The sequence below is a fragment of the Labrus mixtus genome, chromosome 4 (genome assembly GCF_963584025.1).
Source record: "Labrus mixtus chromosome 4, fLabMix1.1, whole genome shotgun sequence".
Lineage (NCBI taxonomy): Eukaryota > Metazoa > Chordata > Actinopteri > Labriformes > Labridae > Labrus > Labrus mixtus.
The window spans coordinates 4128975-4151234 of record NC_083615.1 but is presented as its reverse complement, the minus strand read 5'-3'; the positions used below and the strand labels follow the sequence as shown (position 1 = coordinate 4151234).

The window sequence follows — 22260 nt, the reverse complement described above, 5'->3', positions numbered from 1 at the left end:
CCTTCAAGGGAGGTGAAACACATCCTTATATTGACTGACTAGTTGGAAGGGTTTCAACAGGGAAATGTTTATATTTATTTCAGTGGAGGCAGTTTTTCAAACCGGTTGAGCAAGTTAGTGCTGCTCAAAACATAAGAAAGGGGATATGCATGTTCAAGTGATCTGAATAGCCGAGCATGTGTACAATTTTTATTGTTTTAGGACTTTAGGATTTCGTAAAGAGGTAAATACGTACCATATTGCCCTCATACATGCTTCATGTTAATAGTGTCACAGGATCTCACATTAACCAGCTACAAGTATCCTATTCATCATATAAAGAGAAGAAAAAAAATCAGCGAGGCCTACTTCATGTAAACTCTATTTAATTATGGCAAATGTATTTTTATGCATGCATGTGATCAGGCTAAAGCTGGAAACTTCAACCATTGCTCTGCAGGCTACTTGTTGCTAGCTGTGACATGTTCATGCTCATAGGCTGCAGCTGCTGAGTGGCCATCTTTGTTTGCCTGCAGACACTCACAGGCTGTTGCACAAAAAAAAAATGTCTCTACGAACTGGCTCCTCCTTATCTACATCGATACGACCTGTGGTCTCACATTGTTTGTTTGCCTAAGTTAGAACAGAATCAGGCCAACAAAAAAAAAAGCTTTTCATATTCTGCCCTTTTACCTGAAATTCTCTGATCACTACAGGAGGCTCACTATGAGGGAGTTTAAGTTATAAAGTATTGACAAATATTCAGATGGTCAATGTGATCACATTTTAATTATTTACTGAATTGTTAAGAAAAGTTGTACCTGGTTATTCATAATAAATGAATCTATATCCCTGCATTGTATTGCACAGTGACTCCAGACCCACATGTGCTTAGCTGTACAGTTTTAAATGTATTTGTCAGAATGGAAGAGCGTAAAAGAAACCATCGGTTGTCTTAGAGGAAAAATAACCAATACTGTTGCAGGAATTGCATCAGCAACCCTCAGCATTCATTCATGGCGGTTTCACAGGTTAAAGTAGCAGTGTTTGACTGTTTACATGACAACTGGTAATGGATGTTCTCATGTTTGCTTTCACACCGGCGACACACATGTCTCTGTTTACTGAGCCCTGTTGCTCAACAAACAGCTAATAGAGAATGTTAGTATAGCACGTCAGCCCATGTTGATTAAAGGCACAAGAGTGGCAGGGTTTAAAATCAGCAACAATGATCATTCATGAAAAATGCACGGTTAGTAGTAGCTCATCTGATCCAAGAGTGTAAAACAAAAGTGTGTCGTAAGCCAGTTTAACACAATCGCAACCAGTACTTTTTCTCTGTGTAAAGTTCAACCCACTCCTCTCAAATGTGAATACTTTTTAAAGATTCATTTAGCTTTATTTGGAGAAACCAAACCTGGAGAAGTCTTTTAGCATTAAATGGAAATCAAGATAAAGCAAAACTGCATCAACACTTGATGGGCATGCTGGTGTAACGTTGTCTCATCGAAAAGAGAAAATCCTGCCCACTGCTGTTGCTCGGCTTCACCAGTTTATTAGATGTGATGGTTTGATGTCCTGTACGCTTAATGAGATAGTTGGATGTGCGAATACTTCCTTTATAACGGTGTAACGTTATCTAACATATTACTATGAAGCTAACCTATTTTAAATAAACACAGATATCAGTTACTGCACGTTATATCACCTGAATCATGTGACAGATCATAAGGGCCTAACTAGCTGAATTTGATCTCTATAGGGAAGAAAATCTACAGGGCTCTGTTGTTATTTTGTGCTGCCATCTGGTGGGCTTTAATTAAAACCAGAAAAAAACTCTCATATACTGGAGCCCAGTAGAGGGCTATGACTAGTAGTAGAGGTGAACTGGAATAAAACCAGTCATCAACTAAAGAAGACAAAACAAGACGGGCAGTCTCTTCTTTGACTTCAGATAAAGGGAGCACTTCTGCATTAGTTTAAAGTAAGGTCCCCTTATACCTAAAGCCAATATAGATTATTTAAGTATAAGAAAACCCTAATGAGGTGTTTCATTTTTGACACAATTATGTATTTTGCAAACCTGAAGTTGTGTGATAATATGAATAGAAGTAGGTTATTTTTTTAAATCTTTTTTTTGTTGCTTTTTTTTTTGTTGTTGTTGTAGTTGTTGTTTTTTTTAATTGTTGTTGTTGTGTGTGAATGTTTTTGTTTATTTATTTTTTCTTTCTTTCATCATTAGCTCAGTATTTTTATCATTATTATTATTATTACTATTATTATTATTATTATTCTTGTCTCTACATGAATTTGATGACATCTAGATGTTGCTTTGCACTGGGCTCGGGACGGGGGGGGGGGGGGTGTGATTGTCAGTACAGTGCTGTTGTAAGACGGGTTAAAGATATATGTCACTGCTGCTGGTACTGTCTTGTCTGCATTGTGTCTATTGTTTGGGGTAAAATGAATTAAAATAAAATAATTGAAAAAAAGAAGTAGGTTTTTACATTGTTTCTGTCTTTTTACGTCTGAGGGCCAAGAGAGAAAGACAGTTGTGTTTTTTTATTATATAGAGGCTATTGAGCTGCTAAGTGATCAACACCGTCACTGATCAATCAACTGACTCCTTATCACTGTCTTTACTTCTTGAGAATTTCCTTGGAATCTGCGGTAGTGACCCCCAGAGTCTGTCGCCCTCGGGAGAAATTGTGTTTGCACAGCCCATGGGTAAACAGAGAATTGCTGCCTTTGGATGCCGTCAGAAATGTAGCAGCCAGTCAAATGACAAATTGGTAAGAGCTATAAATGCTCTGTATTACCAAAGTTTGTAAGATGTGATAATTGGGGATAGACGTGTCTGAACACTAAAGGGAAGAAGAAAAGTATTGTTGATATTCTTTTCTAAAGAATGTTAGAAGAATTAAACAACTTTATACGCGAGGGGAGGAGCCAGCTGCCGTCCCAACGATGTAAACAAACTGAAGATAGGACTCTGAAAACATCACAGACAGTGGGACTCGGGTGTTACACCCATTGTAGACAGTCATGACTCACAGAGTTATTTTCAGAGGGTATACTTGATTTCTATTATATTTAAGTTTGAAAAATCTCATATAAAGCCTTTAAGCAAAAAAAAAATATGGAAAAGGGTAGAGACAGTTTTGACTAAACAAAATGAATCTATTGAGAACAATTGGCAGTATTCATACAGTTCTGGTTACTTTATTCCTGTTGTTTCTTATCCATCATCGCACTATGGTCACTTTATTTATCTCATATTTACCTTTACAGTTATATTGTTTATATTAGTTCTGTTGTTCCACTTTTCGCCATGCACCTTATTAACTTAGTATTTGCCTACTTGCACATTGCTCTGTAGTTATATATTTATTTCTCGTTTACTGCACACAGTTCTGTTTACATCTGGTCACTACTACACATAGTTCTGTTTACATCTGGTCACTACTACACATAGTTCTGTTTACATCTGTTTACATCTGATCACTACTACACATAGTTCTGTTTACATCTGTTTACATCTGATCACTACTACACACAGTTCTGTTTACATCTGTTTACATCTGATCACTACTACACATAGTTCTGTTTACATCTGTTTACATCTGTTTACATCTGATCACTACTGCACACAGTTCTGTTTACATCTGATCACTACTGCACATAGTTCTGTTTACATCTGATCACTACTACACATAGTTCTGTTTACATCTGGTCACTACTGCACACAGTTCTGTTTACATCTGATCACTACTACACATAGTTCTGTTTACATCTGATCACTACTACACATAGTTCTGTTTACATCTGGTCACTACTACACACAGTTCTGTTTACATCTGTTTACATCTGATCACTACTACACACAGTTCTGTTTACATCTGTTTACATCTGATCACTACTACACACAGTTCTGTTTACATCTGTTTACATCTGATCACTACTACACACAGTTCTGTTTACATCTGTTTACATCTGATCACTACTACACACAGTTCTGTTTACATCTGTTTACATCTGATCACTACTACACATAGTTCTGTTTACATATGGTCACTACTACACACAGTTCTGTTTACATCTGTTTACATCTGGTCACTACTACACAGTTCTGTTTACATCTGATCACTACTGCACACAGTTCTGTTTACATCTGATCACTACTACACATAGTTCTGTTTACATCTGATCAGTTTACATCTGATCACTACTGCACATAGTTCTGTTTACATCTGATCACTACTGCACACAGTTCTGTTTACATCTGATCACTACTGCACACAGTTCTGTTTACATCTGATCACTACTGCACACAGTTCTGTTTACATCTGATCACTACTACACATAGTTCTGTTTACATCTGATCAGTTTACATCTGATCACTACTGCACACAGTTCTGTTTACATCTGATCACTACTACACATAGTTCTGTTTACATCTGATCAGTTTACATCTGATCACTACTGCACATAGTTCTGTTTACATCTGATCACTACTGCACACAATTCTGTTTACATCTGGTCACTACTACACATAGTTCTGTTTACATATGGTCACTACTACACACAGTTCTGTTTACATCTGTTTACATCTGGTCACTACTACACATAGTTCTGTTTACATATGGTCACTACTACACACAGTTCTGTTTACATCTGATCACTACTACACACAGTTCTGTTTACATCTGGTCACTACTACACACAGTTCTGTTTACATCTGGTCACTACTGCACATAGTTCTGTTTACATCTGATCACTACTGCACACAGTTCTGTTTACATCTGATCACTACTACACACAGTTCTGTTTACATCTGATCACTACTGCACATAGTTCTGTTTACATCTGATCACTACTGCACACAGTTCTGTTTACATCTGATCACTACTGCACATAGTTCTGTTTACATCTGATCACTACTGCACACAGTTCTGTTTACATCTGATCACTACTGCACACAGTTCTGTTTACATCTGATCACTACTGCACACAGTTCTGTTTACATCTGATCACTACTACACACAGTTCTGTTTACATCTGGTCACTACTGCACATAGTTCTGTTTACATCTGGTCAGTACTACACACAGACTACACACAGCTCTGTTTACATCTGTTTACATCTGTTAGTCCGATCACGGTCCACTTATATCTACTCTTTTCATATTTTGTATTTTTAAGTGAATTTTAAGCTTTAAGTTGTATTTAAATTGACACTTTATATTTAGGTTAAAATGTTTCGTCTGCCTGCACTGTTGTTATTTTTACTGCTCTGTGTGCCTTTGAATTGCCCCCCCGGGGACAAATGAAGTTTTTTGAATTGAATTGAATTGAATTGTATCCCCCAGGATAATAATACTAATAATAATACTAATAATAATAATACATTTAATTTGTAACGCAGTTTACATTTTTGCAAAAAAATCTCAAAGTGCTACAGGAAAAAAAAAAAAGAAATAAAAACAAATTTAATCAACTAAGCAACAAACGAAACTGAAAGCACAAGCACAAGGCTTTGTTAAAAAGGTGGGTTTTTAGGGCCCTTTTAAAAGCGTCAGCAGACTGGACAGGATACAAAAACCATTAAAGGATTACATCATTAGACCTATGAGTAGCCTAATTAAAATATAGTTGGCCTAATTATGTTTTATTTGCTGTAATTTGACAGAGTCGTCGAACATGAGTCACTAAAACAAACACGTTTGCAGGACTAAGTTTTTTTCATTGCTGAAATTTGGCCTGGTGGTTAATAATACATTCTTCTTTTGTATAAAAAAAACTTTAACTGAAGCTGCTGGCATCATTTGCTTGTTTGTAGGAAGTACGAGGGGACCGTGAACGCATCACGAGCCCTCATTATGCTCCTCTTCAGCAGTAGGAGCAGCCGGGCCAGCCTGCAGAGCTCTTCCGGAGGCGGATAATCCCCCATCTCTACCTCTACACACGGAGTCCTAATGCAATCAGGAAGGCATTGCTGCAACTCACCTCAAGGAAAGAAGCACGTTTGGGTAGAAAATTCAAGCAACGACCCCGAAGAAACCACCATTAGAAATATCGAGGCTTGGACTGAAACAGACATGGATAGTTGCCTTTTTACATTTTCTGTATTGTGTTAAGAGCCCAAATCTGACAAGCCGATCCTTGATAATGTGGCAGCTGCTGTCGCATTTAATTTAGTTTGGGAACAAGAACATCCTGCGCGTATTTTGTGATTTGATCACCATGCTGACACACAATCTGGTGTTAACTTTCATCATTGCGGCTCTCTCTCGGGTCAGCAGCGAACCACCACAAACTCTTTCATCACCTGCGACGCTGCTGAATTCAACATCATCATCATCCATCATCAGCAGCGAAGACGAACAGGCGAATAATGTCACAGACGCCGCCGTGGGATCCCGGATTTCATCCATCATGACGCATCTGCCCACTCTGAAAAACGTAGTGATTCTGGTCTGCGTGCTAACAGCTGCTCTCATCACATGCCTGGTCATCAAAGTGATCAGGTAAGCAGGATCAAGCTGGTCACCTGTAGTAGAAGCCCTACAATAATAACCAGCCTATCAATGTTGTCACAGTATATGATCACGACTTGGTAAATGAATCGATTCATTGGAGCATGTGGGTGTAAAAGGTGGAGGCCAAGAGTTCAGGTCTGGGCCTATTTAATCATGACCCTATGGGAAATTAGCAGCCTGTTATGATCCTGTATGTTACATCATATTATGTGGATATGTAGTGTGACGTACACACCAGTCTTCTTGCGTTTATATTTAATTTAAAGGCTAATTTAACATTTGTTGTTTTCCTATTTTATAGAAGGGATGCATTGTTTATATTTGATGTTTTTGACATATAGGTTATTGACATGCACTCTGATGGTTGATTTTCATGAGTATGAATATTCCTTGGGGGAAAAAAGTCAAAATTTGAACCCCTCTATGACATTTTACTGAATATCTTTTGAAGAAAACAAGACATTTGAGATGGTCTTTGAGATTTTGGGTGGAAAAAACACTGATAGATAAAAAAATTGAGGAAATGATTGTCAGATAATCAATGATAAAAACAATGCAGGCTTCGCACAGAAAACACCCTGAGAATGTTTGGGCATGTTCGATGATCATGAAAAAATTGGTTGCATTGAATGAAAACAAACGGCAGAATCATGATTCCAGCCTGTTAGGACTCAGCCAGTCTGAATAGCCTCAAATCGGTTTACAGCTGAGGTTGTGATCATAGTGAGTAGGCTTTGATGTTGTCACATTATGAGTCTTGTCTTTCCTCATGTTTTTTTTTTTTTTTTTAATTGTTGAATCTCACACAGATCCGGGAGGCGAATCAGAAAAACGCGTAAATATGACATCATAACGACTCCTGCAGAGCGCGTGGAGATGGCCCCTCTGAACGAGGAGAACGACGACGATGACGACTCGACCCTGTTTGATGTCAAATACAGGTTAGTTGTTGTTGTTGTTTTTTTTAAAACTACCCAGACAATAAGAAAACCCCATGCACCAGATGTTCATGTTATTCTCAGACAAAACACAAATGTCCACTTCAAATATAATCACTCTGAGAATTTCCCAGTAAACTCTTTTTTTTATGGTTCCCTGTTTAGAAATACTCCAGTTAGTGTAAACATACAACAACATTGTATTTGTGTTGTTTATGTCCCTAAAGACATGTTCTAGTGTTTCTAAAAGTTTGACTCTAACAGAACATGTAGCTCTGAAAAGCATTAACCCTTCATAGTCCATGTGTTTAAACTTTAAACGTCCTGGTTTGCTTGTCTCACTTTATTTCCTCTCAGAGCGTCGACTTATCTCGATTGTAAACTTTATAGTTAGAAAGTGTTTCCCCTTGATTTGCCTGCTGTACGTAAAGCACATTGTGACTGTTTTGACTACACTAGCAAGTTAGCTTTTACTGCTTACTTAAATATATAGCACAGAAAAATGTGAAGTCGTACAAACACCAAACACAACACAACAAAGGAATGAGAAAAAGAAAGTATCAGAAAAGTGGTTCTAACTGCTCCTGCACACTTTCTTTTTAAAGAGGCTCCGTTTCAGTTCAGGGGATGTGGACTTTGGTTTCACCCTTCCGTCAATTCTATTGTTCTTTAACACACAACCACTTCCTCATAGAAGGAAATAATGTCCTGTTTACCTGACATTCCTGACTTCCAAGTCAGACCGGGCCCTGTTGGAGAACTTGTTGACTAAAACATCAGATAAGATTCTGTTTTAGTAACTGAGCGATGTCTTTTCTTTCTTTTTGCAGGTGAACCCAAACACGGACAATCCAGATTTTCTTAACTCCTATAATTTTCCCCGGGACCACTCGAGTGATTTCCTCTATTTTTTTTTTTTTTGTTTTGTAAGTGTTGTTAAGTCTTACTGAATCAGCAACTTCTCTGCAGCAGCTTGTGCATGGCTTTTTTTTTTGGTCTGTGTTTTAAAGGACTGGAGCCATCAGGAGATATCATTGTTTGCTGCTGTACTGACGCGTCTATCACGTGGCTCAGAAACCTGCCTACTTCTTTCTGAGATGAAACAACTGGAAGCCTCATGCTGTGCTGCAGAGGACAGCACGCCTGCTCGCCGAGTTTAAAAATGAAGGACTAATAATCCCACTTTAAGTTACAGGCGATTATCTAATCTTTATATATTCATATTTTTTGGCCACAAAAACCGTCAAGTTTGATTGTCAAATGTTAACATGCAACACCTGTTGTGCAACAAACATACAAACAGGTAGTATTTGCACACTATAATTTATATATGAGATAAAACTATCACACCAAACGGGCTCCTGTCTACTAACCACTTTATTGTGCGTAAACACTGTATGATTGCTGTTCTTATCTTTGGAGTAAACGTCTATTTTTTTACACAGTGATGGCAGACATTCCTGTTTTGCTGCTCTGTCAGCGAAATTATAAAAAGGTCTAAATCCAAAGGAGAATGATACGGTTATATTTGTAAGGTGTTTATATAAATATTTACTCTGAATTTAAATGCTGGAAATGGATGTGAGGTTTTTTTGTTTTTTTTTAAATCATATAAATATGTCATTTATTCAAGTAACCACTGAACTTAGCCGACAACAGATTGAAGGACCGCGGTGATGAAGCGACTTTATTGAAGTGTCTGACATGCGCACAGACTTATTTCTTAAACTGAGCTATGTTTCATCAGTTTAAAGAAACGTCTTGTTGTTAGAGATAAAAGTCAAACGGCTTGTCAAATGAAACGTTAAAGTCTCCCACAGTGACGTTCCTGTTGTAATGTCGAACTGAACGAGAGTCCATTCTCTGCTTAAGGGTTTCTGATTCGTGCTGCACAGATTCGAAAACAAATCTATTTCTTAGATTGGATGTGATATTTTGGTTGAATTGAGGATTTAATAAAAAAAAAGACGTCGTCTCATGTAAGCCTTCTTCACCAAGTGGTACATTTCACTCCATTATTATACCCTTTAATCGAAACACAAAACACAGGAATCAACCAAAAGTCTGATTGAAATCTTCTAAAATAAGAGGTTTAAAACAGTTTACACTAAACAAAAACAAAGCCAGGATGTCGTCTGCAGTGAGTGTGAGTGTGTGAGTGTTGTGGATGACCTTTTGTTTTAATCCAAACTGTTATTTGATCATGCACTGTGTCTACACGTGCAGCTGTTTCCAAATGACCTCCACCCCGATTTAACAGATACAAGAAAAGGAAACGACGGTTGGTAGTCCTGCATCACTTTTTCAACGTGTTCTTTCCAGGAGAAAGACTAATGTGTTTTTTTTTTTTTTTCATGTTTTGGTGACATGAAAGACTGGATACGTTTGTCTTTGTAAAGTATGAGCAGTATGCAGGGATGATGTGTGTGAATCATATAAAGAACCAGATGTAAATCAAGTTTTGACATATTTTTGAAAGATTGCATTCAAGCAGAATCCTGACTGTTTCATGTGTTTTCCATCAGACTTTGTGACCTCTTGTTTATTTCGATGTTGTGTCAAAGAAATTTGTCTTTCGCTGTGTTGTGCAGAAATATTCAGATCCATGATTTGGTGCCTGTGCTTTGTCTCCTTTTCTTTAATCGTTGTAAACCGGTGGAGGAACGCTTCTCGTGTTAAGATGCTAATCCTGGACTTTTATTAGGACTGCATCCTCTGCTACAGAAAATTCCTCTTGTTAAAAAAGAATCAAAGTCTTTGTGGTAGCTACTCAGACACTGTAGCAAATTTCCCTCACCCCACATTTAAAGACAAGAAACGTGGAGACTGTTCTGGAAGTTTATTGAAAGCCCCTTCTTGGTTTTCTGAGATGTGTCGTTCACCCACAGCCGTTTCCTCAAGTTTCCATTTCTTTAAAAAAAACACTACTGAAATAAAACATCCTTTGAAGCTTTACATCCTTAAAAGAGAGATAGTGGAAATGCTTGTTTCCCCCCCCCCATTCTTGTCCATTTGTGTATTTTCTGCCACAGACAAAGTACATTCAGTTTGTCATTACTACACAACAAGTGTCCTTGAGTTATATTGGATATTTGAAATACAAAAAAAAAAGAAGGAAATATACTTGAGTTGTGTGTATCAAGACAAGTCCTACATGCAATATTTTCTTTTGTTTGCTGGAATGAGACAAAAACAAACAGACGTTAACACAGTAAATGTGACAAAGCGTTGAAATTGTTTCTGCTTCGTCTCGTTGGTTCCATCAGAGCAGAAAAACGACATGTCAGTGGAAAGTTTTCTAACTTTGTGGCAAATTCCAGATTCTGGGTTGATTAACTTAACTGTGTTGGTCGCAGAATGTTTCTATTTTTGCCCGAGCTCAGACGTAGCTCTCACAAATAAAACCTTTCATAGCTCCAGACTGCTGACGTCCCTGCCACCACTTTCATGTTTATTCTTAACTTCACTGGCAGCGTAGTGAGGGCCCGACATGCAAGTCAACAAGCGCATCCTGTCAAAACGACTCTTTAATGAACAAAATCACATGGCTGGAAGCATAGTGAATATCTTAAATACTCGTGTTAATTTAGCTAAAAGGAGGTATTTTGTCGCTGAAAAGTAACTCGAGCATTTGCAAAGACAAAAACCTGGAACCAAACTTCTAAGACTTTCTGGGTTACGAAATTGAAAGTAAAATCCAGAGCAGCATTGAACCAATAAATTAGCCTCACACGTCAGTCTGCTACTGGCCTGAAAATCAATATCAAATTGAGTTTCTTCCCTGACTTTATTAAGACAGTCATGTAACTCTGTTTTCCAACCAACACATGTTCCTGGAACAATTTTTTAAAAATTCTGGGCATGTAAACAGTCCAATTTTTTAATTTTGGGCAAATCCACTGAACGTAGGCACAAATACTGGCAGCTTCAATCAAACCTGTGAAGATCTGTCTCCACAAATGATTTGAATGCTGGCCACAAACAAACACACAGTACATATAAAGTTTTCAATACATTGTTGTAAATGAAGAAAAGGCTGTATACAATTCATCCGCATCAGTGTTAAATGCTCTAAAAACAGTTCCTAACTGTGAATCACATTGAATTTAAAGCACATTTTTGGGGCTCATTTCTTACACATTAGTAAGAATATCACCAATACATTCATGGATTTAAAAACAACAACAAAAAAACAAAACATCCTACTTAAATAACACAACTACATTCTAACCTCTTCAACACATTCAATGCAGTAACAGGGCTGGTGCTCTTTGAGGAAATATAACAAAGTAAGCCAACAGTGGGCTGCGTAAACACTCTTATGTGAACAGCTGGTACCCTCTCGCTCTCTCGCTCTCTCTCTCTCTCTCCTCACAGACGCTGAACATGCTTTCCTTCTCTCGTTTATCACTCCGGGTCACCTGACTGTTTCACACGGCAGTTCTGGTTCACCGTTTTGTTTTTCTTCCCCCTTAAGAATGACCTGTTTTTACCATGAAGATACAAAATGTTCTCTTATCAGAGGGAAAATGAGCTATCACAAGTTGAACATCACAGACTTTAAAGAAATGTTTTTTTTTTTGTCTCGTATCCTCTTACTCCCTGATTATTAAGTGCTTCCATCTTGTGGCCCGACCAGTGACTCACAAGAGCGAGATCCAAGTCAGCAGCTCTTCATGCTGTGGACTTTGTTGGGTAAATTACAACACCCCCTTTTAATGAAGCCCTATTGTGTATATCAAAAAAATGGAAATATCAGTCTGTTTTGTCACAGGACCCAAAATTAAATCATAAAAATGTTGTCCCCCCCCCTTTCATGACCAATAACTGAAAACCACACAGGAAGTCCGTTAAGACTTGAACGACTGAATAAGTTCTGTTTAAGAGAGATAAGGGGCCGTCTCATGTGACAGGATCTCCATTAACAGTGTGCACAAAAGAGTCTCACTATATTAAAAAGGTTGCCTTAAGAAATCTCGTTAAAACCACCAGATTGACTGAAAGAGCTGAAAAAAAAAACAAGTTCATTCCAAGTACTGAAAATAAGTTATTTCAAGTGTTATAAAAAGTAAGTAAAGTAGGGCAGCGAGAAAACTGTTCAGTAGTTAATATGAAGTCGTTCCATTCAGCTACTTCTGCGGTCTCCTCTCTGCGTCACAGCTTCCCGTGTGGAGCCGCAGCGCCCCCTGCCTGTGCAAAGTGCTTAGGGTCCTGAACTCCAGCGGCATGGTGTGAGGACTGGCGCTGGACGTGTACTCGTACTTCAGGGTATCGTAGTAGTGGTATTTGACCGGTCTGCCCTGCGGGTCGAGCGGGAAGGGCCAGAAGCCGTAGAGGTGGATTTCCTCACAGAAGCGAGTGGCCATGGTGTACATGAGGAGCCCCGTGGTGGGGCGCTTGATGTGCACGTTGTTGGTTAGCCAGTACCTGAAAGACGTTACAGTTTGTGGTTAGCAGTGAATAAAATAACCTTCAACTACTATTAGAAAAACAGCAAAAAAAACAGAGGAGCACTGTCATGGTTTTTTTTTTTCTTTTGTGTCAGTATTCAGCTGGAAGCACGATCATCTCCTTCAGTCAGATCCTGTCTCCCTTTGAGATTTAGTGAGATCTACAGCATGATGGAGCACGCAGAGTTGAGCCAAAAAAAAGTGCTCAAAATATTGCGAGCTTGCACGATGTGAATTTCTACTTGTAGACTAAAAAAAAAAAAAAAAAAAAAAAAAAAAAAAGTTTTTTCAAGAACTGTCTGCGCTCAGATAAATCAATATCAAGCGACCTTTTCCTCATACTTTATCTACTCCCTGGACGATCTGTGAAACATCTCCATCTTCATCAGTAATTCAGTCCGGTAGTCTCAAAATGTTATGCTTCCACGCGGACAGAAGCAGCAAGTAGTGAGATAACTGACAGATACAAGTGTTCCTTCTTTAGGTCACTGAGGCAAAAATCTAACTTTCTATCATTTTCGCTTCTCACGTGCAAAGACGTGCGTGTCCTCACATAACTGTAAAATGAACAATCTTTGGCATCTGAACTGTTCAATGGAATAATACAGAGACTCGGGGGGGGGGGGGGGGGGGGGGGGGGGCAGTTTTGAGCATATTTCTTTTTTGCTGTATAACTCTTATAGAATAAAAGAAAGTTGACATATACACTCATCAGCCACTTTATGAGGTTCACCTTGCTAGTTCAGGGTTGGACCTCCCTTTTTGCCTTCAGAACGGCCTGAATTCTTCTTGGCATAGAGTCAACAAGGTGCTGGAAACATTCCCTCAGAGATGGTCCATATCGACGTGACAGCATCACACAGTTGCAGCAGATTTGTCGGCTGCATATCGATTGGGATGAATCTCCCATTTTTTTATGACTCCTCCCTTTGAGTGACACACACTCTGCTGACCCTGGACTATTTCTGCCTGAAAAAAAATAAATGACTGAAAAACTGCAACCTCCACCATAACTCATTATTTATTAAAACTGCAATTTAATAATAATGAATAACATCTCCATGATAACAAAGTGCAATAATCTTGATCATGTGTGTATATATTCCATCTGACTCTTATTCGTGTAAATATTTCTTGTACCTCTTATTGATATCTTACTTACATTCATATCCTATTTGATTCATATTTTTATTACTATATTTCTACTGCTTTATTGTATATTTTGGAGCAACTGTAACAATCGAATTTCCCTCTGGGATTAATGAAGTATTTCTGATTCTGATTCTGATTCCACCACATCCCAAAGGTGATCTATAGGATTGAGATCTGGTGACTGTGGAGGTCATGTTAAAAATCCAGTTTGAGATATAACGAGCTTTGCGTCATCCTGCTGGAAGTAGCCATCAGAGGATGCGTACACTGAGGTCATAAATAGATGAACACGGTCAGCAACAATACAGGACGTGTTGTGCATTCAGAGATCGCTCGTCTACATACCGCGGTTTTAACGAGTGGTTATTTGAGTTACTGTTGCCCTTCTGTCAGCACAAACAAAGTCTGACCATTCACCTCTGACCTCTGGCATCAACTGGATATCTTCTCTGTAAACCCCTTGAGATGGTTTGACTGGTTAAAAAATCCCAGTAGATTACCAGTTGCTGAAATACTCAGACCAGCCTGTCTGGTGATGTTCAAAGTCACCAAAATCATCTTTCTTCCACATCCACAACCGTCACTGTGAATATACATATATGTATATATATATCATTTAATTTAAATGATCAATCTACGCACACTTATTTCATGTAAATACTGTAATTGACATCTTAATTGACCCATCAGCATTTTACTTATCATGTTACTTCAGCATCTTTTGCACTATTCACCACTGCACTGTTTCATATTTAGTCATGTAAATATTAGTCTTTTCTTATGATGTTTATTGTTGATATTTAATGTTGCACCTGTACATAAGAGAGCACAGTTCAACAAAGTTAAATTCCTTGTGTGTGTGTAAGCATAGCTGGACAATAAATCTGATTCTGATGCTCAGTTTGAACTTCAGAAGATCGCCTTGACCATTTCAACATGCCTGAACGAGATGCTGTCGTGTGATTCGCTGATAAGATATTTGCATTAAGGAGCAGTTGAACAGACGTACCTAATAAAGTGGACGGTGAGTGTATTTTATTGCTGCTCTATTTTTCTCATCCTTGCAATGCAGAACACATCGTCCATCCGGTGAAGTCATCAGCACAGGGAACATCTTTTGTATTTGTTAATTTGAAGCTGGAACAAAACAAACTACACCTGGACGAGGGGATTTATCTCACAAACAATGGAAGACTATTTTTACTGAATGTGTTTGTCAGAAAATAATAATTGCAGCTTTTTTTTTCAATCATTAAACCGCAGTTGCGCTCTTCTATCTGAGGTGACCTAAATGAGTTCTTTATGATTTAATCCCACACGCTGGGGGCCTCAGGGGGTAGGACGTCCACTCGCCTTGAGTTTCTGTGTTTTTTTTTTCCCCCCTCACCAATCGCCAGCTGGTTTCTGTGCCTCGAGGCTGGTGCCGTGCGCTCTGTGGTTAGCGCTCAAGGTCAAGTTGAGACGTAGAGGTCGTACTATTTAAAGCTGCTCATGCACCATGAAGGAGAAATGGCGGGACAGGATTTCAACACGTAGAAGAGGTGATCTTTTTTTTTTAATCAGACATTAGTGTAACACATTCTCTGTCCTTTACTAAATATTTAACGTTCAGTCTTACTGAGAGGACAAGATCAGGGGGATCATTTATAAAACACTAAATATTAAAAGGGGGGAAAGGGGCCTTTGTTTCATCCCAGAGAACATTTGAGGATAGTCATTTCTGATGTAAAACACTGATTTTACAGACTGTTAACTACAACAATCATGGCTCAGTTCGAGCTCTTTGGAATACCGTGTGATAGTTGGGGCATACTAGATTGCATAATTTGGTCAGTGACAGGCGGTAGCTTTTTAACAATGCAGGAAAGATCCGGAGAAAAGCCTTATTGTGATGAAAGAGACGCAAGGGACTGGAGGAAAAATTGCAGGGAGAGAGGGATTTTATAAAAAGCCTCAAGGCACGGGAGGAAGATTTGCAAAATTCATTTCTTCAAAAAAAAAAAAAAAAAAGACCCTGAACTAACTCTGTAGAATAAATCAAAGCAATGAAGAATGCTCAAGAGAAGTCCTGTCACCTCAACTCAACACCATCGGCCATTTCCTTTGATAACCTTGAGTTTCTAAATGGAATTAAAAGTTTAAAAACAATTTTCTACGCAGAATTTATGCTATTAGGAAATAAAGTTTGAGTCTGATTGCATTCTTACAAATGTTAAAAAACGAAATGAAAATCCAGCTCACTGTGATCAGTGGGGGGGGGGTCAAAGATCTCGGAGGTTGTGACGCTCGGACTGTTCTGAGGTTGTCAAAATTAGATTTCACAAATTAACTTAAACCATTACAGCAGACTTACTGGATCATTCTGAATCGCTCTTTAGGTAAGAACACATGGGATTTAAAAAAACAGCTCACACGTGTTCTTCTTCCCTGCATTGATTTAGCCTCCATTAGAGGAGCAGCACGTTGACTAAAGTTTATATCCCCCGAGGTACCGCCAATGTAGCGCCTCCGCTGGTTGCCCCGGCAACGTCACACGACTCCGGAAATGTACTGCAGCCGGGTGTAGACCAACGAGAAGAAGAAGTCAAAGCACGTAACAGCCAGAGGAAAAGAAAAGTGCCATTTGTTTGTTCCTGAGCCCCGTTAAGTTTTCCCCCGGCTCGAGAGGTAATGAAACGTCAGTCAAATGTGTGAGCAGTCCAGCTCTTTGGTTCAGACTGAAATATATTCACTGATATGTGATGGATTGACATGATGGAAAGTAAACATTCATGCCCCCCCCCCCCTCGGAATGACTTCAGAGTAAATAATTATATATCTACTTTAGTGAATGAGAAGCTTTAGGATGTTTGTTCTGATATTCCAATCGACCAGAGATGATGGTTGTGTTGACTGCTTTATCCAGATGTTAGAAAATGGTGATTATTACCGCTAACCTTTAGGATGTTCGTTGTTGTTATGAGCCTAGGCAGCTGATGTAAGCATTTAACATGTTACATTTCTGCTGAATCTCATATTTAGTCGCCATCAGATGTGTTGGCAGACACACTTTAAACGTTGAACAGTCTGTTGCGGTCTTAATTCTGAGCTCATTCCCTCCTGGCTGCTGTTTGCTTTCATAAAATACAAACATTACATTAGTATTGATCTGCTCATCCAACTCCCTGCAAGAGGAGAACACCTCCATTACCCATAATGCTCAGCTATTTGTGTCGGGAGGGACGGAGACATTAACGCTCGCTTCATCGCCGTATAGTCCTGGGAAGAGTATGAAACAGTACATTTTGCTCCTGTTATTTCCAAATCGTCTTCAGAAAAGGGGCAAAGGGGTTTGAAGTGTCTAAAAATTTAAATTCTGGTTGGAGGTTTTTTGTTTTGGATTTTGAAAATTTCAAAAAAATCTGAGAATCGAAAAAAAGACCAATTACTTTTGAGTTTTCTGTTGTATCTTTCATCACAAGAAGTTCACTGATTTACACAATTCTACACTACTTTGTCCATTTCTCTCAGGATCAGACACACACACACGTTACACCTATCACTTAAAGAGTTCACCTTGAGAAGAGACGGAGCTCAATCCTCTCACTAGCTGTGATCAGCTGTAGTTTAAAAATAGCCACCTGGGCGACAGATTAGAATTTGCCTACTCATTTGATTTGCTTTACACAGGTGTTCCTGTGAGCCGCCGACACGCTTAAGGTGTGATCCGCCGCAGCTGCGTTCTTACCCTCTGACAGCGTGGAGAAGGCGCAGCGAGGGGAAGGCGGTGCGCACGTCCACGGTGTGCAGCAGGATGAGTCGGAGGGCCCACTCCACGCGCTCCTCTCCCCCCTTAGCCATGAAGGCCGGGATCCACAGCACACTGCCGCTCAGGCTCTGCAGCCGCTGCAGGAAGCGATCGCGCCACTCCTCGCTGACCAGGTCCTGGAAGGCCCGCTGCACCACCGACGGATTCATGGTCACCAGGTTGGTCCGCCAGCCCACGTCCTGGTAGTAATCTGCCACTGGTGCCAGATTACATCTGAGGATGAAACAGGCACGGGGTCACTTCACCTCAGAATCCTTTTTTAAAAGGTCTGAACCTCTCTACCAGCCACTCGTTTATTTCCACACGTATAAGAAAGGAAGGATTTGGATAAGGATACTTTAGGGGAAAAGTTAAATTGAAGTCATTACGTCCTTTTCCTTTTTACGAGCCAGTGACTGATGATGTCGTAACATCCAATGTGGGGCAAAGTTTCCTCTGACATTTCTCTTTTCATTAGCGCACACGGCCGATGAGAAATGCAGAGTCGAAAAAAAGCCTGCTGTTTATGATTTCAATTTGAAAAATGAAAAATGAAAATTCACAGGTTCCTCAGTGGGGGAAAAAACAACAGACCTTTGCTACTGAGTGGCAGTGATATAAATACACATGACGTATACAGATGGGTGACTAATTAAAGAGAAGAGAAAGCCTGAAAAAAAATAAACAAAAAAGGGGACAAATAAATATGCGGTTGCTGAAACGACATGAGAGCTCACTAAACATGTTGAGCACATTACACACCGTGATGGATCACACTTCCCTTCCAACTGAACCTGCATATTGACGTGAATGTGTCTTTAAATCGACAAAAAAGTGACACATCACAACGGCTTTCAGTCTTCAGATTCCTCGCGCGGTTGCCTTAAGGGAAGATTTGGCTTCTATTTCTCCGAGCAGCGATGGGATGTCGAGGTGGCCTGACATCTCGCTAAACCAATTTCATTGAGTTTTTATTCCCCTTCAATTTATCACCCATTTACCTGCGTCTCCAAGCAAGAGAAACATTTTTTTCGCAGCGCAGAAGCTTCTGCCGGGAGTGAAAGAGAGCTACACCTGAGCTTTATTCACCAGGAGAGCAGAGCATGGGACGGCTTTCTGTTTATCGATATTAACCCCGGTGTCTCAAAGTGAATGGCAGAAAACACAAAGCGGGTGATTATTTTCTCTGGAGGTGTGGCAGGTAAACACATCAGAAGTCTTTCTAACAACTCAGACTCTAATTTACACATTGGTTAAAATGTCGGCTGTCCAGTTAAAAAAAAAAAACTGTTTACAACACCTCACACCTTTACAACTTTAAGTCTAAGGCTTGAAACTAAGTCAGAGTATTATTACACAACCATCGGTGTACGTGTGAGATGAGAAGGTTTATGCCGTGTGGTGGGAGACAACATGGAAAGAACTCAAAATGATTTAGTTTTAACACTCACTTGCTATTCGTTGTTACAACGTTTTTTCCGACTATACGGAAGAAGCGTATTTGACATTTGCTGTTAATTATCTTCAGATTCAAATGTCAAAATCACCTCAATGCTGGAGTCATAGTCTTCAAAGGACTGTGATTTGTGTTCCTTTAAATCTTAATGGATTCAGACAATGACAGCGAGATACGTTTAGGAAACAGATGTTTCAAACATAAAATTAAGGCCCGAGCAAGATGGGATTTTTGGGTCCGATACGATATCGATATTAGGCAGAGAAAAAAATCAGATACCGATATATCGGCCGATATCGTTCTTAGATCTATTTTTTTTTTTTTTAATCTGTAGAGATAAATATAGATATTTATTGTGTTGATCCCTCAAATGCAGTTATCAAACTAAAGATAAATAATCTTTAAAAATAAATATCTTTATACTAAAGATAAATAATGAAGAAAAGATGGAAACTGGAAAGTAACTGCTCATGTACGTGCGTCACAGCTGGAGAGTGATAATGCTTGTTGTAATCCATGTAGCACACTTTGCTGGTGAAGGGGAACTGCTAGTGATATACAATGAAACTAAATTGAAATGCTTTGTGACTGGTGAATAAATCAAGTAATATATCGGTGCATTCGCAATAAAAGTAGTCGATACTGACAGTCACTGGATGTGCTAATATCGGCTGATGCTATTATCGGCTGGCCAATTCATCGGTCGGTCTCTACATAATACCTGGACATGTGCACCAACAGCTGACCCTACATTACTTCTGATGATTCAAACGACTACTTTGCAATGTATAACATGGCGTTATTAGAAAGCGGAGATTGAATCATCTCACATACCGTGTGGATACAAAGTGTAGAGCAGGAAACTGCAGACACTGTCTCTCAGTCTGATACACACTAATGCTGCGGAGAATTCCTTAGCTTCTCAAAATGCCACATTCCCTGTTGTCTGTCATCAGCCCTCAATTACCGACCCTGCCCCCCCCCCCCCTGCTCTATTATCATGCTGCTGGAGTCTGGGAAATCATGACCTCTCCTCATCAGCGTAACATCACAGCAGCACGGAAGGAAAGACACCCAGAACAACAGAATCCATTTGAGGAAAAGAAAGGAGACACGCATGGATTCAGAGGCCTTTTCAGCTATGGATCAATCAGCTCGATGAGGTGACGGCTAATCCGGCTCCATTTACTCGACAACATTCAAGTCATTGATTCACGAGAGGATATTTCTCACAGTAAATACCTCCGCATTTACTGCATGCTTTGTCAGATAGCGCCAGTCATCTCACAGAATCCCAAACACATCCCTTCTTATTGAGTTTTCTGTTATTATAATATAACCGAACGCAGATTCATTTTCCTCCTTTCGACTAAGCATTGAGCTGTGATGAATTCCCCTCTTTTTTTTTATTTTTTATTCTCACCCAAACACATAACAAGAGGCGGCGGACGGCTTTACAAACTGAATCTTCTGGTAAAATGAGAGCATGACCTCTGAGAGAGACACGATGTGTTTCTGCTAAATGCAGGAGCTTTCCAAAATGTCAAATTTAATGTAAAATCTTGTACTGCATCGCTCTCTGTCTGGCTGTTCATTTCTGATTGTAAATTGCGGGAAAAAAAAGCTTTTTAAAAAGTCCAATTATTATATTTCCAGCTGTGTGAGCGCTGATACTTGAAACTGAAAACTACAAACAACGACGCAACTTTAACTTTCAGCGATAAACCCAAACTGAAACTGAAATGTGCTGACCCATTTTAAACACAGAACAATCTTATGTCCACTTGCATGCTTTAGGAGTAAGTCTGAAATCAATAAAAGAAATACCTGATAACAAAGTCGTGAGAGTCGATCTCGGGTCCACAGCTGCTGTTCAGCAGGATCCCCGAGTTCCCCACAATAGCACAGCGCCTGTGATGCTGGTTCTTCATAGGGGACGCAGTGGGCAGCAGGCGGTAGAGATTCTCCGAGATGTTTGTGGTGCTGTGGCGATCAAAGACATAGTGGATGATATCTCCTGGTTTCAGCGTGCCCTTCAGAATAGAGATGTCTCTCTCCGGATCAAGAAATCTCAGAATATTCTTCCTGTTGGAAAAAAAAAGAGAGAGAGAGAGCGAGCTATGAAAGAGTCTGTGTTAGTGGGGGGTGAAAAATATATACGCTGAGATAGCTGTGCAGAGAGATGAGAGTGCCTGATGAGTTTGGAGAGGGTCTTGTTGAAGGTCCAGTTGTTTGTCGAGAGCCGGGCGGTGTTGTTGCAGCTCGGATCGGGGTGGTTTGAATCTTTGCTCGGGTTCGTCGACGCAGTTGGATCCACATGTGCAGTGGTCTTTCTAAACGGAAAAGGAAAAGTCATGAAAGATCTGATCAGTAAATACCTAAAGCTGACGTGATGTGTGAACGTCTTTCCCTTTTATTAGTCAAAGGTCATTTGTAGGCCTTTTTTCTGTCTGGATCGTAGGTCTAAGAATACAGTTTGTAAAGCCCTCTGAGACTACATTTTGAGAGTGGTTATATAAACACTGGGACAGTCAAACTAAGTTCACTTACTAGAGTATTTAATTGAGCTAAGGTTTAGAATTTAATTGCCAATTTGACTTGCACTTGACTCTGTTTCAGTCAGACAAATGCAACGCTTTGAAATGTGCATTGCAGAAGCAGAAACGTAGTTTTAAGTCAGGGAACCAGGCTCCATGTCCACATCACTCCTCGCAGTCTTATGATATATGCAGATATTTCAAGAGTCATGACATAATATGCTAAACCCCCAGAATGACGCATGTCAAGTGTGAAATCAGTGCAGCTCCAGTTGCCTGCTTGAAGAGGCTTGCAGTCATTGCTCCATTTGTGGCTCGGCGTTTTCTCTTTTTGACCGTACCGCTCTCACTTCATGTGTTTAACAGGCAAGTCGTACTTTTGATTATGACGTTCAAAGATTACACTTCAAATTAAAACAAAGA

At 39.5% G+C, this 22260-nt stretch overlaps 2 protein-coding genes across 2 annotated transcripts in view; one reads left to right on the top strand and one right to left on the bottom strand.

The window, feature by feature from the left end:
- Positions 1–5825: 5825 nt before the first annotated feature.
- Positions 5826–9913, top strand: fam174b (family with sequence similarity 174 member B). The gene is made up of 3 exons (XM_061035224.1): positions 5826–6505; positions 7327–7458; positions 8286–9913. Exons 1-3 carry the CDS (start codon positions 6222–6224, stop codon positions 8287–8289), a joined length of 420 nt encoding a protein of 139 aa, XP_060891207.1. The 5' UTR covers positions 5826–6221; the 3' UTR covers positions 8290–9913.
- Positions 9914–11941: 2028 nt separating this feature from the next.
- The window catches only part of st8sia2 (ST8 alpha-N-acetyl-neuraminide alpha-2,8-sialyltransferase 2), a 13614-nt gene continuing 3295 nt past the window's right edge, over positions 11942–22260 (bottom strand). Inside the window, exons 3-6 of the mRNA XM_061035223.1 lie at positions 21493–21633; positions 21128–21385; positions 17785–18078; positions 11942–12882 (exon numbers count right to left, since the gene is read on the bottom strand). Of these exons, the coding sequence (XP_060891206.1) occupies positions 12585–12882; positions 17785–18078; positions 21128–21385; positions 21493–21633 (991 nt within the window). The 3' untranslated portion in view covers positions 11942–12584. The remainder of the gene's footprint in view (positions 12883–17784; positions 18079–21127; positions 21386–21492; positions 21634–22260) is intronic.

Excerpts from the sequence above, each read along its gene's own strand:
- fam174b (XM_061035224.1), top strand. The coding sequence starts at position 6,222 with ATGCTGACACACAATCTGGTGTTAACTTTCATCATTGCGGCTCTCTCT. Across the intron at positions 6,506-7,326 it reads CTGGTCATCAAAGTGATCAG|ATCCGGGAGGCGAATCAGAA; the intron begins GTAAGCAGGATC and ends AATCTCACACAG.